This window comes from Heloderma suspectum, chromosome 6 (assembly GCF_057233095.1).
Source record: "Heloderma suspectum isolate Gila_16-S chromosome 6, 16-S_ref, whole genome shotgun sequence".
NCBI lineage: Eukaryota > Metazoa > Chordata > Lepidosauria > Squamata > Helodermatidae > Heloderma > Heloderma suspectum.
The window spans coordinates 115933952-115947131 of NC_139463.1; the positions used below are offsets into that span (position 1 = coordinate 115933952).

The following is a 13180-nucleotide window of genomic DNA, read 5'->3' on the forward strand; positions in this document are numbered from 1 at the left end:
CCTTAACATGGCTCTTCGATAGGAAAGCGCTTAAATGAAGGGTTATTTGGGAGTTCAGAAGCCTTCCTTCAAAAAATGGATGTCTTGCACAAATGAGGAGAACAACAGGAAACACAAACTTGCACAAAGGAGATGCAAGCAGATGCAACAAAAGCATTTTGAGGAGCATATCGCTAACACCATCAAGGCCAATAATAAAAAAATTACTTAGAAGCAGAAAACCAGCTCGGGGAGGTAGCTGGACCGTTGGATGACTATGAAGCTTAAGGAGGACAAGAAGATGAACAACAGCAGGCACTCTTGGAGGGTACTGATTATCTAGGCCCATTCCAGTCTGGGTTTCGACCTGGTTACAGGACCGAATCAGCCTTGGTCGCCCTGATGAATGACCTTTATCGAGAGAGGGACGGGGGAGTGCAACCCTACTAATTCTGCTTGATCTCTCATCAGCTTTTGATACCATTGACTATGGTATCATCCTGGATTGACTCCATGGGATGGATATTGGAGGCACTGTGCTACAGAGGTTCCAGTCCTACCTGCAGGGCCAATTTCAGACAGTAACATTGGGTGACCATTCCATGGCACCATGGCAAATGAGCTGTGGAGTTCTGCAGGGCACCATCCTGTCCCCAGTGGTGTTTAACAACTATATGAAGCTGCTGGGAGCAGCCATTAGGGGATTTGGAGCCAAGTGCTATCAGTACACTGATGACACACAGCTCTATCTCCCTGTGACATCTGAATCAGGTGAGGCTGTGCAAGTCCTGGATCAGTGCCTAGACTCAGTAATGGTGTGGATGGGGGCCAGTAGGCTGAAGTTGAATCCTGGCAAGATGGAAGCCCTGTGGGTGAGTAGTTCCTGGGTCTGGGAGATGGGCTCATTGCCTGTTCTGGATAGGGTTGCACTCCCTCTGAAACATCAGGTTCGTAGTCTGGGGGTACTCGTAGATCCATCACTGTTGCTGGAGGCCCAAGTGGCCATGGCAGCTCAGAGTGCCTTTTACCAGCTTCAGCTGGTTCACCGGCTACATCCTTTCCTGGACAAGGATAGCTTGGCCACAGTGGTACAGGTGCTCAAGACTGGATCTTGAGCAATGTGCACTATATGGGGCTGCTCTTAAGGCTGGTCCGGAAGCTGGAGCTAGTGCAGAATGCATTAGCTCAGCTGTTGTCAGGAGCTGCCCCTTTTCAGCATGCAGCCCCTTTGCTGAGGGAATTGCACTGGCTGCTTGTCCGCTACAAGGACTGGTTTAAGGTTTTGGTTCTAGCCCTAAATAACTTGGGACCAGGATTTCTGAGAGAGTGCCATCTCCCCTATCAATCTACCGGTCACTGAGGTCATCGGAGGGCTTGCTCCTGGTGATTCCTCATAGACCTATGGCCCAATTGGAGTCTACCTGGAAAAGAGCCTTCAGTGTGGTGGCCCCCTTCCTGTGGAACTCCCTGCCCCTGGAGGTCAGGCAGGCACCAATACTGTGTTGTGCCTGGCGCCTCCTGAAAACATCTTTATTCCAGGAAGCCTTCCTTGGTTGACCAGCCATGGTTTTTATCAGGACTGTGTTTTTAAAAATAACAATTTTAAATAGCATTTTATTTCTTTTATCTTTTATCATTTTATCTTGTATTGTTCATCAGTCCAGAATCTGTTCTGATGCGGAGTGGTATATAAATGCTGCAAATAAAATAAAATAAATTCTTATCTGTCTTCACTGCAGAAAATGTAGGACAGATACCTGTGCCTGAACTGATGCTTTCTGGAAGGGAGTCTGAGGAACTGAGGCAAATAGTGGTGACAAAAGATGACATTCCCAACCTTATTCACAAACTGAAAGTTAATAAATCACCAGGCCCAGGTGGTATCCATCCTAGAGTTCTTAACTCAAATGTGAAATTGCTGAACGCCTAACCAAAATATGAAATGTTCCTAAGATCAGCTTCTGTACCGTAGGAATGGAGAATGGCCAATGTAATGCTAATTTTAAAAAAGGGATCCAGGGGGAATCCAGGAAATTACTGGCCAATTAGCTTAACATCTGTTCTGGGGACATTGGTTGAAAGCATCTTAAAAGATAAAATTATAGGCATTTAGAAAATGCTGAAAAAGAATCAACATGGCTTCCACAAAGGTATGTCATGTCTCACCTTCTCGAATACTTTGAGAGCATCAGTAATGTAGACAGGGTTGATCTGGTAGACATTGTTTACTTGGACTTCCAAAAGGCTTTGGTGGGAGGGTGCTGTTGCACTCAAGTCCTGCTTGTGGGTTACCTGTGGACAGCTCTTTGGCCACTGTGTGAACAGAATGCTGGACTAGATTGACCCTTGGTTTGATCCAGCACAGCAATTCTTCTGTTCTAGTCTACCTGCCTGGTTCTGCTTGTTGATTCCCTGCTCCATCCTACAGGTCATCATCAACTTCCCTGACCCTTTGCAGAAGAGTGACATCGTGCAGTTGCGTGGTCCCAAAAACGAGGTGGAGAAGTGTGCCAAGTACCTCCAGAAAGTCATTGCAGAGCTGGTGAGTTCCATCTAGCCAGGCTTCCAGAAAGGGACGTTGCTAGGCTTGGCCCCTGGGCTGCAATCTGTTTCCCAGGGCCCTGGATCTATTCCAGAGATCCTTGAGTGTCCACAGATGCCAGCGGAAGGTTTTTTCCTTGGTTTAATTGCCATGCAAGGCAGCGATTTTCAAGGTGGTTTGCAGCTGAGGAGGGAAGGGTTTACCTCCCCTTCCCACATGCTGCAACACACACACCCCGACCCCCCAGAACTCTTTCTTTGTATGGGAATGAAGCTGAGAAAAAAAATCCATTGGCTTGGGATGAACTGGGACAGGATGCAAATTAACTGAAGAATGTATTTTATTTGAATGAGACATTAATTGGCTCTCTTTGTTTCCTATTAATTTTTTTTAAACCCTTGTAATTATTCCTAAATTTGCATATATAGATGTAAGTAAGCATATGCAGATTTGTGTCCTATGGGCCTGGGCCCCAAATCTTTTAAGGACAAGCAACACCCCTCCTTCCATGTGAGCACGGCTGCCCTTCACTCAAGTGCAGTGTCATGTGTGCTGCGAAGCCACTGTGGTATAGTGGTTAGAGTGTTGGACTGGGGCTCAGGAGTTCTGAGGTTCTAGTCTCCACTCAACCACAAAGCCCACTGAGAGCCTGTCACTGACTCTCAGCCTAGCCTACCTTACAGGCTTGTTGTGAGGATAAAGTGGAGAGGAGGAGGATCACATAAGCCTCCTTGGAGGGAAAAAAGCAGGATATAAATGTAATAAACAAAGTAAAAGGTGGTCAAATGCATTGGGGTGAGTGGGGGCGCACCTTCCCGTACCCAGCAGCTGGGCTGTGGAGAGTTGCAGCAGTGGGAAGGCAGGAGGTGAGAGGTGTCTTGGCCTGCATCACGTCCAACGTCTGCTGAAGTGCTCCTGCTGCTTAGGCAGGTGTGCTTCCCGTGTCCAGATACGGAAGCCTTGGAACTGGTGGTGGTGCGAGTGGTGACATAGGGATGGTTTGAGTTGGCCACCAGGTGAGAGAACCAGAGGTTGAGAGGCGACGCAGAGCCTAGTTCCAGCAACCCCATGATACTGGACCTGAGCAAGCCAGGTTGGGCTGCTGAGCGAGAGAGGGAAAAGTCTGCCACCTCCTCATGAGTCATGGCTTACGCAGAATACTGTGTCACCCCACCCCAGGGCGGCCCAGAGTTTGTTTGCAACAGGCTAGGAGAGCATATATATGGAATCTCGCTATATTAAATTCATAATTTGTGGGGTTTTCCCCCCTCTGTGTCTTAGATTGAAAACAGTTTCTCCATCCCGGTTCCGATCTTCAAGCAGTTCCACAAAAACATTATTGGCAAAGGAGGCACCAACATCAAAAAGGTAAAGGGGCGAGGCCCTTACCTCCACCCTGAACACTGTGGGATTAGGCGCTCTGTGTGTGTATGTACACACACGCACCAGCCTTCCCCACCCCAGTGCCCTCAGGATGGTCGGATCACAACTCCCATCAGCCCCAGCCAGCCAATGGCCTGTAGGGTAATGGGAGTTTTAGTCCAACACATCTTGAGGGCACTAGGCTGGGGAAGGAAGCAGTTTTCTAAAGGATGTAGGCCCCAGCCAGTTAGGAGTTGGCAAATCAAATCCAGATATATTCCATTACAACTAAGACACTCTAGGGAGCCAGTGCAAATTCTGCATCTGTGGTCCAGGTGCGTTCCTAAGCAGCTGCCTGCACCAGCCCAGAGGGCAATCCACCACCATCCCTTCCTCTCACTTCCAGCTTCCGAACCATCTCCGAGGGCCGCTCTTTGTAGAGTTCATTACAGTAGCCTAGCCTTGAGGGTCCGGGGTTTGATGTTGTCTCTTCACAATAGATTCGAGAGGAAACCAATACCAAGATTGACCTCCCCACAGAAAACAGCAACTCGGAGGTGATCCTGATAACCGGGAAGAAGGCCAACTGTGAGGGCGCCCGGGACCGCATCCTGGCCATCCAGAGGGAGCTGGTGGGTGTGTGAAGCAGTTTCCTCCTTTTTAGTCTTCCCAGAGTCCAAAGAAACCAGCTGAATATATTTCCAGTCTGTGGTGTGTTGGCGGGCGGGTTGCCCTTAATGAATATTTGGCAACAACTGGTCCATGAACATAATTATTATGCCCATACCATGAGTTGGCCACTGGCTGCTTGTTCATTTCCAGGACCAGTTCAAAGTGCTGACCTTTCAAGCTCTGAACAGCCAGGGTATCTGAAGCCCAGTCTTCTTCCACATGAACCTGCCTGTCAGCTAAGATCTTCTTGGAGGCCCTTTTCTGGGTGCCTCATCTTCTGGAGGTTAGGTGGGTGGCTACCGGAGACAGGGCCTTTTCTGTGGTGGTTCTCAGTGATGTGGGTTTTCCAAAGAATTTTCCACTGCCCAAACTGATGGGGTTTTGATACAGTATGTTTGTTTGCCTGACTCTTTTTAGTTTTGTTTACTAAATATATGCTATGTTTGACTTTACATGCTGTGAAAAGTTTTTTTCCAGTTGCCAAAAGTAGTTGAAATGGAAATATTTGATTGAGGGAAAGAAAATCAATCAAGTGCATTTAGTGTGGTTTAAATGTACATTCAAAGCTTAGCTTGGCAGCTATTTTTATTTGAATACTTGTAAATATTTGAAGACACAAGAACTTAATGGCCTAATTAGGACATCAGGTTCCTAGTTTAATCAAGCCAGGAATAACCATTAGGCCCTCATGTTTATCCACTGTCCCTTCCTTCATCTTCTCCCTTTGTGTTTTGGGTTGGGTACTGTTGTCAGTTTACAGGTGAGCTGAGCTCACCTGTGTGTCCAAAATGGGGAATGCTGATTATTGCCCATGAGCCAGGATCTTAAACTAGAGTTCCTTGCTTCAGACATAAGTAACTCTGGTTTAAACAGAGCAGGACGTAAGTGTTGAAACCAACGTGGGAAGGGGAACACATAGTCCTGATGATCATTCCCAGCTTAATAAACTATGGTTTATTAACCCAAGAATGTTGTGTTGAAACAAAGATCCAAGACCACACACGTAAGTTTAGATTTTAAGAAGAAGAATTAATTCAGCAACAGCTATCTTTTGCATGCCTGAAGAGCTACAATATATGAGCTTTCCAGAAAGTAAATTACAACTTTAAATTTGGATTTGATTAGTCTTGTTATCAGTTCCCATTGCCCAATTTGTCTTGCATTCCCCAATTCTGCTACTTATTAATTTTAGGAAACAATACATTTCTAAAAATGGAAAATGGTCCAAATATTTTCCACCCCATGTCACTGGTAGTGCCCAAATCATGTTCACCTGGCCCTTTCTTTACTCTCAAATGCCAGGCCAAGTCTGTTTTGTTCTCGTAAGCTTAACAACAGAGGGCACCCCCTTTTAAACCTGGTTGTTCGCGGTTCCTAGATTTTTAGTCCCTGGCTCCTGCCGTTTGCTGACCTTGCATTATTTTATTTTTTGTTCTGTGATCTGTTGGCTACCTTGAGGTTTGCATGGAAGGCAAGATATAAAATATTATTATAATCCAAACTGATAAGGTATTCCAAAATTGCTTCAGAAGCAAGTACAACTACCTTTTGCCCTAGAGCCTGGAGAGAGGATTTTGTAGCCCTTGTTGTCTTTCGTTTCTCTTTTTCTCTCTTCCCCTCCCTTCCAGGCTAACATAAAAGAAGTGGATGTGTCTATACCAGCCAAGCTGCACAATTCACTGATTGGGGCCAAGGGGCGGCTGGTGCGCTCCATCATGGAAGAGTGTGGTGGGGTGCACATCCATTTCCCTTCTGAAGGCTCGGGAAGTGATAAGGTCACCATCCGAGGGCCTGGCGAAGAGGTGGAGAAAGCGAAACGTCAGCTGTTGCAGCTTGCTGAAGAGAAGGTACCAGTTCACAAGAAACGGACTATGGTTGTTGGATGGTCAGGAGAAGCACCTGTTTCTATGGCGGCAACAGGGCAGCCAGAGTTACTACCCCATCCTGTTCCTTCATACCCTGGAAGGCTCTGTAGTCCAGCTTCATTTGCTTACTTGCATTTCTAGTTTTATAAGGGCATGGTCTTGAACAAGGATGGGCGGACTGTAGATTGGAGGGATCTGCTCCGTTTTTTATTAGAACCCTGAGATCAGCCAGCTGGAGCCTGGTGCAAAACACATACTCTTCTCATTCTGAGCCCAGGAATTTGTTTTGAGTCTTAGAACTGAATGGAGCTCAAAGCCCTTCTACTCACACATGCACTCTTGGTTACCCCACTTCATTTGAGCAGTATAATTTGCGGGTTGGGGGAGTCACTTGGTTTTTGCTATTGTTAAACAACTGAGAGTCGGAAATTCTTGCTGTTCTACTGCAAATCATTCAGAGATCCACCACTAGATGGCCATCTACCTTCCGCCTACTCCTAGTCTTGAAGGCACATGATGCAGCCACCTTGCTGAAGCTCAGCAGGTCTGTGTTTGGTCAGTGTTTGGATTGGAGACCACCTGGGGACACCCATGTAGGCCACCTTGAGTTCTGTGGTGAAAGGGAAAAAGACAGGATATAAATAATCAATGGAAGAAATAAAATTTCCAAAAAGGATTGGGGCAGGTAGCTGGATTTAAATCTGTAGTCCACTGCACAAAAAGTTCAGTTTATGGCCCTGTAGCATTCCTGTCAAAATGTGGCATCCACACCAAGCAGTATGAAATCATTAGCAGTTTGTTTATCTTGATCGATTCAGTTCACAGGGTGCTGGGAATGCATGTGAAGTGCCTTTTGTGGTCTTATCGTGCCTGCCGTTCCTATGAAGATTTAGGAGCTGCCCTTCTACAGAGAGAAAAAGCTTCCCCCTTAAATGTTACCATGTGTGTCTGTTTTCTGATAAACAGTATGGATAAGTAAATTTGAAATCTCTCAAACTGAGTGAAGGAAGTAAATAAAATTACCCAGAAAAAGATTTGGGAAGGATAGTGAAACTAAAAAACTTCTTTTGCATAAAGGATTGCTTTTTTAATCATCTCTACACCTCTTTGGCCCACCAGAAGGATGTAAGCAAGTGATGTGCCAACTCTGTGGGCTGGATTGGGCTCCTGGAGTTGCTAACTGCGATACACCAGGTGTTCCCCAACCTTTTTGGGTCAGTTGGCATGTTTGGAATTTTGAGAGAATGTCATTGGTGATCTCACAAAATGGCTGTCCTGGGTCGGGGTGGGGGCGTCCCATTCATAAAATGGCTACAATGGTGGGCATGGCCAGAAGGCAAACTGGTGAAACTAAGAGAAAAGTAACTTGCCCAAGAACCTAAATACAAGACTGAGGTGGGGTCTGAGCTTCAAAACACAAAACCACTCTTTTGAACCAAAATAAAGATGGCAGTGGAGAAGGGCACTTTGCTTTGCAGCATGCTACCTTCCCAGTTAAATAGAATGTTTCCTTTGGGGAAAAAATCCGAAATAAAATAAAAAATCAAAGGGACAGGTTGCCAGGGTCAGAGAGGTGGTTTTGGGCACCACATTGGAGAGCCTGGGGATGCATGCACAACATCCCAGTCAGATCTCCATCAAACCTGTTTCTGGAAAAATGCTTTGACTACCTTGGCGACTTGCTTGAGAGGTAGAAGGCGGGAGTATTTATTTGGGATATTTGGGGTATTTATATAGGATAACCTAGCCATAGTAGTACACGTGCTGGTAACTTCCCGATTAGACTATTGCAATGCACTTTACGTGGGGCTGCCCTTGAAGATGACTTGGAAGTTGCAGCTAGTGCAAAATGCAGCAGCTAGACTGTTGACTGGAACATCACGTAAAGATCACATAACACCGGTCTTAAAGGAATTCCACTGGCTGCCAATACACTTCTGGTCAGACTTCAAGGTTTTGGTGATGTAATTTAAAGCCCTAAGAGGCTTGGGACCTCGGTATTTGAGGGAGCACCTCTCCCTATATATGCCTGCCTGAGAACAGAGATCTGTTGGAGGGGACCTCCTCTGCATCCCACCAGTACAAGACATACACTATGGTGGGATGTGGGAGAGGGCCTTTTCTGCTGTGGCACCCCAGTTATGGAATGCCCTCCCCTTGGAGGCCCGATTGGCGCAGACATTGGTCTCATTTCAGCACCAAGTAAAAACATGGCTTTTTGCCCATGCCTTTGAGGGCTAAATGCATTCCATAGCACATTGTTTTAACTGTTTTATTGTTTTAGATTTTAACTGGTTTAAGCTTGTTTAATAGTTTAATACGTTTTGGGGTGTTTAAATTATTGTTTTATACTGTTTAAATTGATTTTATCTGTATGCCACCCTGAGATCTAAATGATATAGGGCGCGATAGAAATGTTTTAAACAAACAAATAAATAAATGGTACAATACAGCAGGAAACCTGTATCGCACAAATCTTGGACGGATGAGCCGGCCTTGAACCATTCCTTCTTCGTGGCCCTTTGACTTTCAACCTCTGCCCTTCTTTGTTGTCCTTCTCCTTCCAGCAAATCAACAACCATTCGGTGGAGCTGCACGCCAAGCCAGAGTATCACAAGTTTCTGATTGGGCGGGGAGGTACCAACATCCGCAAAGTGAGGGACCGCACTGGAGCACGCATCATATTCCCCACCCCGGAAGACAAGGACCAGGAGCTCATCACCATCGTGGGGAAGGAGGAAGCGGTGCGGCAGGCCCAGCATGAGCTGGAAAACCTCATCCGGAACTTGGTATGGCTGTTGGAAGACTGGGCAAAGTGCCTGGGCAGGTGTGGGGTGGTCAGCTGTCACAAGCAGCAGAGTTGGTGGCACAGTAAATATGAGCAATAATGCTAGGCTTGACTGTTGGCCAAAAGATGGTCAGGTTGCTCTGTCTCCATCAATAAAGCCCACATAGAATAGTCACCCACGCTATCCGTGCCCTGTCCTGCTACGGCTGGGTTGGTGCTCGGCCTTACGGCAAACTAAGAATGCATCCATGTAGCAAAGTCAGCAAGCAAAGGGTCAAAGCACAGTTTTATCAGTACGGCAGAAAGGGAACTTTAAAGCAGGAGAAGTCAACGGACAGGCAAACGGTCAAAAGCACGTTATTGCTGGTCAAGTGAAAAGGCAGTCCAAAAGCAGGGTCTTATCAGGAGTCAGCGGAACGAGAGATCAGTCCAAGGAATAGCAAGGTTTCAAGGTTCTGAAAGCTGGGATAAAGGTGTTGTTTCAGCAGTTAGGAAGTCCCAACTGAGGGCTTATAAACTGGAGCTTCCAGAGCCCCACCCAGGACTGCTCTTTGTCCTGAGGCCTTACTCATGAGGAGTCCTTTACTCCCAAGAAGCCCAGTTGCTGCAGTTCTTGAGGTGTGCGGGTTTGCCTCCACCTCTTGGAGCCAGTGCATGCTAGGGCTGGCCAGATGCTCAGCTTCCATTTCTGACCCCATAGATAAGGTACGGTCCTTGGGGGTCCTATCTGGGGGTTCCTTAGGGTCCACTGATGTTGAAGGGCCTGGTGTAGCTTCCCCACCGATGCCCGAGCTGTCTAGGGTCTCACTATGGTCAGGGCGTCCCACAAGATCTTTAAGCTCAGTAATGTCAAGGTCTTTGTCCAAAGCGTCATCCTGGCTTGGGTTTTGGTCGGGCCTGACATTCTCCTATTGCCAAATTGCCACTGTAGTCTTCCTGAAAGATCCCAGCACTTCCAAAAGTCCTGAGCCCTAGCAGAAGACAAATTCTTCAGAGCTGAATGATAGCACTTCCGCGGGTCATTCATAATTCTGAGAGGGTAACAGGACTTGGAATTCTGTGGCGTGGAAGCTGAGGCTACCCTGTGTGGGTAGATTCCCCTCTGTCCACTGTAGAAAAGGAACCTTCACAGCACAGTCTAATGTTTCATTTTCCTGCAGTGGAGGAGGGACAGTATCCTAGACAGGAATGTTCCAGAGCAGAACCTGACATTGCTGGAATCCTGCACTCCCCCGAGGCCTAAATAGGAACCACTTTCTGTAGGGCCCAGTCTAGGATGTCCTCTGTCCACTGTAGAAAAGGAACCTTCAGGGATAAGTCTGACAGATTTGTTCTCAGTTATGAGGGGGAGAACTTGGAAATTCTGTGGCATGAGAGGCGAGGCCGTAGTGGCTGCTTTTCTCCCCCGCCCTCTTCCTGCCCAGGATAACGTCATTGAAGATTCGATGATGGTGGAGCCCAAGTACCACCGCCACTTTGTGGCCCGCCGGGGGCACGTGCTGCGGGAGATCGCCGAAGAGTACGGCGGGGTCACAGTGAGCTTCCCCCGCACCGGAGTCCAGAGTGACCGTGTGACACTCAAGGGGGCGAAGGACTGCGTGGAGGCTGCCAAGAGACGCATCCTGGAGATCATCGGGGACCTGGTAGGGGTCGCTCTCCGTGGTGTCTGGGTTGGGGAGGGCTTTGAAAGCAGCTTGCCCTTCTCAGATGGGTCACGGTGTGGTTCTGAAGATAAGTATTATAAAATCATACCTCACGATATACCATTTTTTAATTAAAAAAAAACATCCTTAGGACTGCTAGGGTGCCATTATTCTGACTTGATTTGTGTATGTTGGTCTTGTCGTAGAAAGGAGCCCTTCCGGGGGCAGGAAAGTAATTCTATATAATCAAGTTAATAACCGAATACCCCCTTCAGGGATACTTTTATTGAGATTTACTGAGATTTATTGACAGTCTACCAAATAAAGAACACCAAGGGTAAAATCCAATATAAGGCCTACTTAGAGTAGATGTATTGAAATAAATGGCACTTAAGTTAGTCATGATTAACTTAAGTCCCATTCATTTCAGCATGTTTACTCTTAAGTAGGACTTAGGTTGCATTTTGCCCTAAGTCTTCATGTTGAGTTGATTAACAGCGGTAAAAATCCCATTGGTGTTGAAACAGCATCCAGTAGAAATCTCTTGTGTTTGAGAGTGGTTGACAAAAATTGGGGGGGAAATTGCAGAGACGACAAAATTAACAGCCTGCACCGAGTATAATGGCGTGATAAGGAACACATAGCATTGAAGAACGCTGGTTACCATTAGTTAATACTATAAATGTTGATAAAATCTAGATAGATACAGGGTGTTGGATTTGTGTTTTTGCTTAGTTTTCATGCCTATGGATTATATGTTTTGGAGATATATAGTCTATAAGGAGCAGGGGTCATAGCTCCAAAGATAGAACACACACTTTGCATGCAAAAGATTCCATATTGGATCCCAGTTAAAAACATCAGGTTGCAGACGATGGGAAAGAGAACCTAGAAAGCCCCAGCCTAGTGCCCTTCAGATGTATTGGACACAACTCCCATCATCTCCAGCCAGCTGGCCCCTGGGGATGGTGGGAGTTTTAGTCCTACACATCTGGAGGGCATCAGGTTGGGGAATGCTGCAATAGACAACACCAGATCAGGTGGACAAATGGTTTGACTTAATGAGAGGGCATCTTCTTATGAAAGCTTGTGTGTTGCAACCAAAATAATAAAAGATTCTTAAAACAGACGTCATCTTCCTCTGAAGTTCATTTGGCGCCTTGATACGATGGCTGCAGTACAGGCAGAGCTCCTCAAAAGCCTGTCTGTGTTGCTGTCTTCCCACTCCTGGTTTCCAAGATGTTCTGCGCTTGTTTAGTGGTGATGGCTCCTTCCTTGCCAGCAGCCATAGCCGACACCCTATCTCCTTCCTCCCCACCCAATCCACACTTTGTTTTCCCTTCTCTCACCAGGAGGCTCAAGTGGTTCTGGACTGTGTCATCCCGCAGCGCTTCCACCGTGTTGTCATGGGAGCCAAAGGTTACAAGGTGCAACAGATCACTCGGGACCATGATGTACTTATCAAGTTCCCGGAGCGAGATGACAATTCAGGTGTGTGTTTTCTAGCGGGCATTGCGGGAGCGGGGTGTGTGTGTGTGCACGGAATGACTAGCAGCTGCAGGCTCAAGAAGCAACTTGCTGGCATTGGATTTCATGCAGCGAGCTGGGTTTTGGTTTTTTAGCATCTCTTTATTTTTTTATATCTCATCCTTCCTCACAAAAAGCCTAGGGTGGCAAAGAACCTACATAAAACACAGTAGATCCCACAAGCAACGTTAAAATCATGACTCTAAAATCGCAAATACATAAATACAGTGAAAGCATCCAACACAGTCAGTCAAAGAACAGAGCACTTGCCTATACCCCAAAAGCCTGCACAAACAAGCAGGTCTTGGACTGGTGCCGAAATGACAATGGCACAGGGACAGCCGGATCTCTACTGGAAGCGAGTTCAGGGTGATGAACTCGCTTCCTCTACAGCCAGGGTGATGCCACTGAAAAGGCCCTGCTATGTGTGGTAGCCCTGTAGGCCACATTCCTCGAGGGCATCCCAAGCAAAGCCTCCCCGGCCATTCTTATATCTCGGGCTTGTCAGTATTGGGGAAGGCAAGTACTTAATTATGTTGCTTTTATCACCAGGTTCAGAAGCACAGTCTCAGGAAAATGGTGACGTGAGCCCCGAGCCAGACCCCGCCCCCCGCAAATGTGACATCATCTTCATCTCGGGGCGCAAGGAGAAGTGTGAGGGGGCACGGGCAGCTCTGCTGGTAGGAATCCTGCCCCCCTCTCTATATCAGGATGGGGTAGAGCCCCTTAGTAGTTCAGTCAGATCCAGATGCACACCATGATGTGGCAGCCTTAGGTTAGATAGTTTCCCAACCTCTTTAGT

At 46.9% G+C, this 13180-nt stretch overlaps 1 protein-coding gene across 2 annotated transcripts in view; it reads left to right on the forward strand.

The window, feature by feature from the left end:
- The window catches only part of LOC146342686 (vigilin-like), a 69236-nt gene that overhangs the window by 42344 nt on the left and 13712 nt on the right, over window positions 1–13180 (forward strand). For both annotated transcript variants that reach the window (XM_084806228.1, XM_084806229.1), the window contains exons 14-21: window positions 2408–2521; window positions 3803–3889; window positions 4384–4515; window positions 6184–6402; window positions 8988–9209; window positions 10633–10851; window positions 12204–12342; window positions 12931–13058. In XM_084806228.1, the coding sequence (XP_084662354.1) occupies window positions 2408–2521; window positions 3803–3889; window positions 4384–4515; window positions 6184–6402; window positions 8988–9209; window positions 10633–10851; window positions 12204–12342; window positions 12931–13058 (1260 nt within the window). The remainder of the gene's footprint in view (window positions 1–2407; window positions 2522–3802; window positions 3890–4383; window positions 4516–6183; window positions 6403–8987; window positions 9210–10632; window positions 10852–12203; window positions 12343–12930; window positions 13059–13180) is intronic.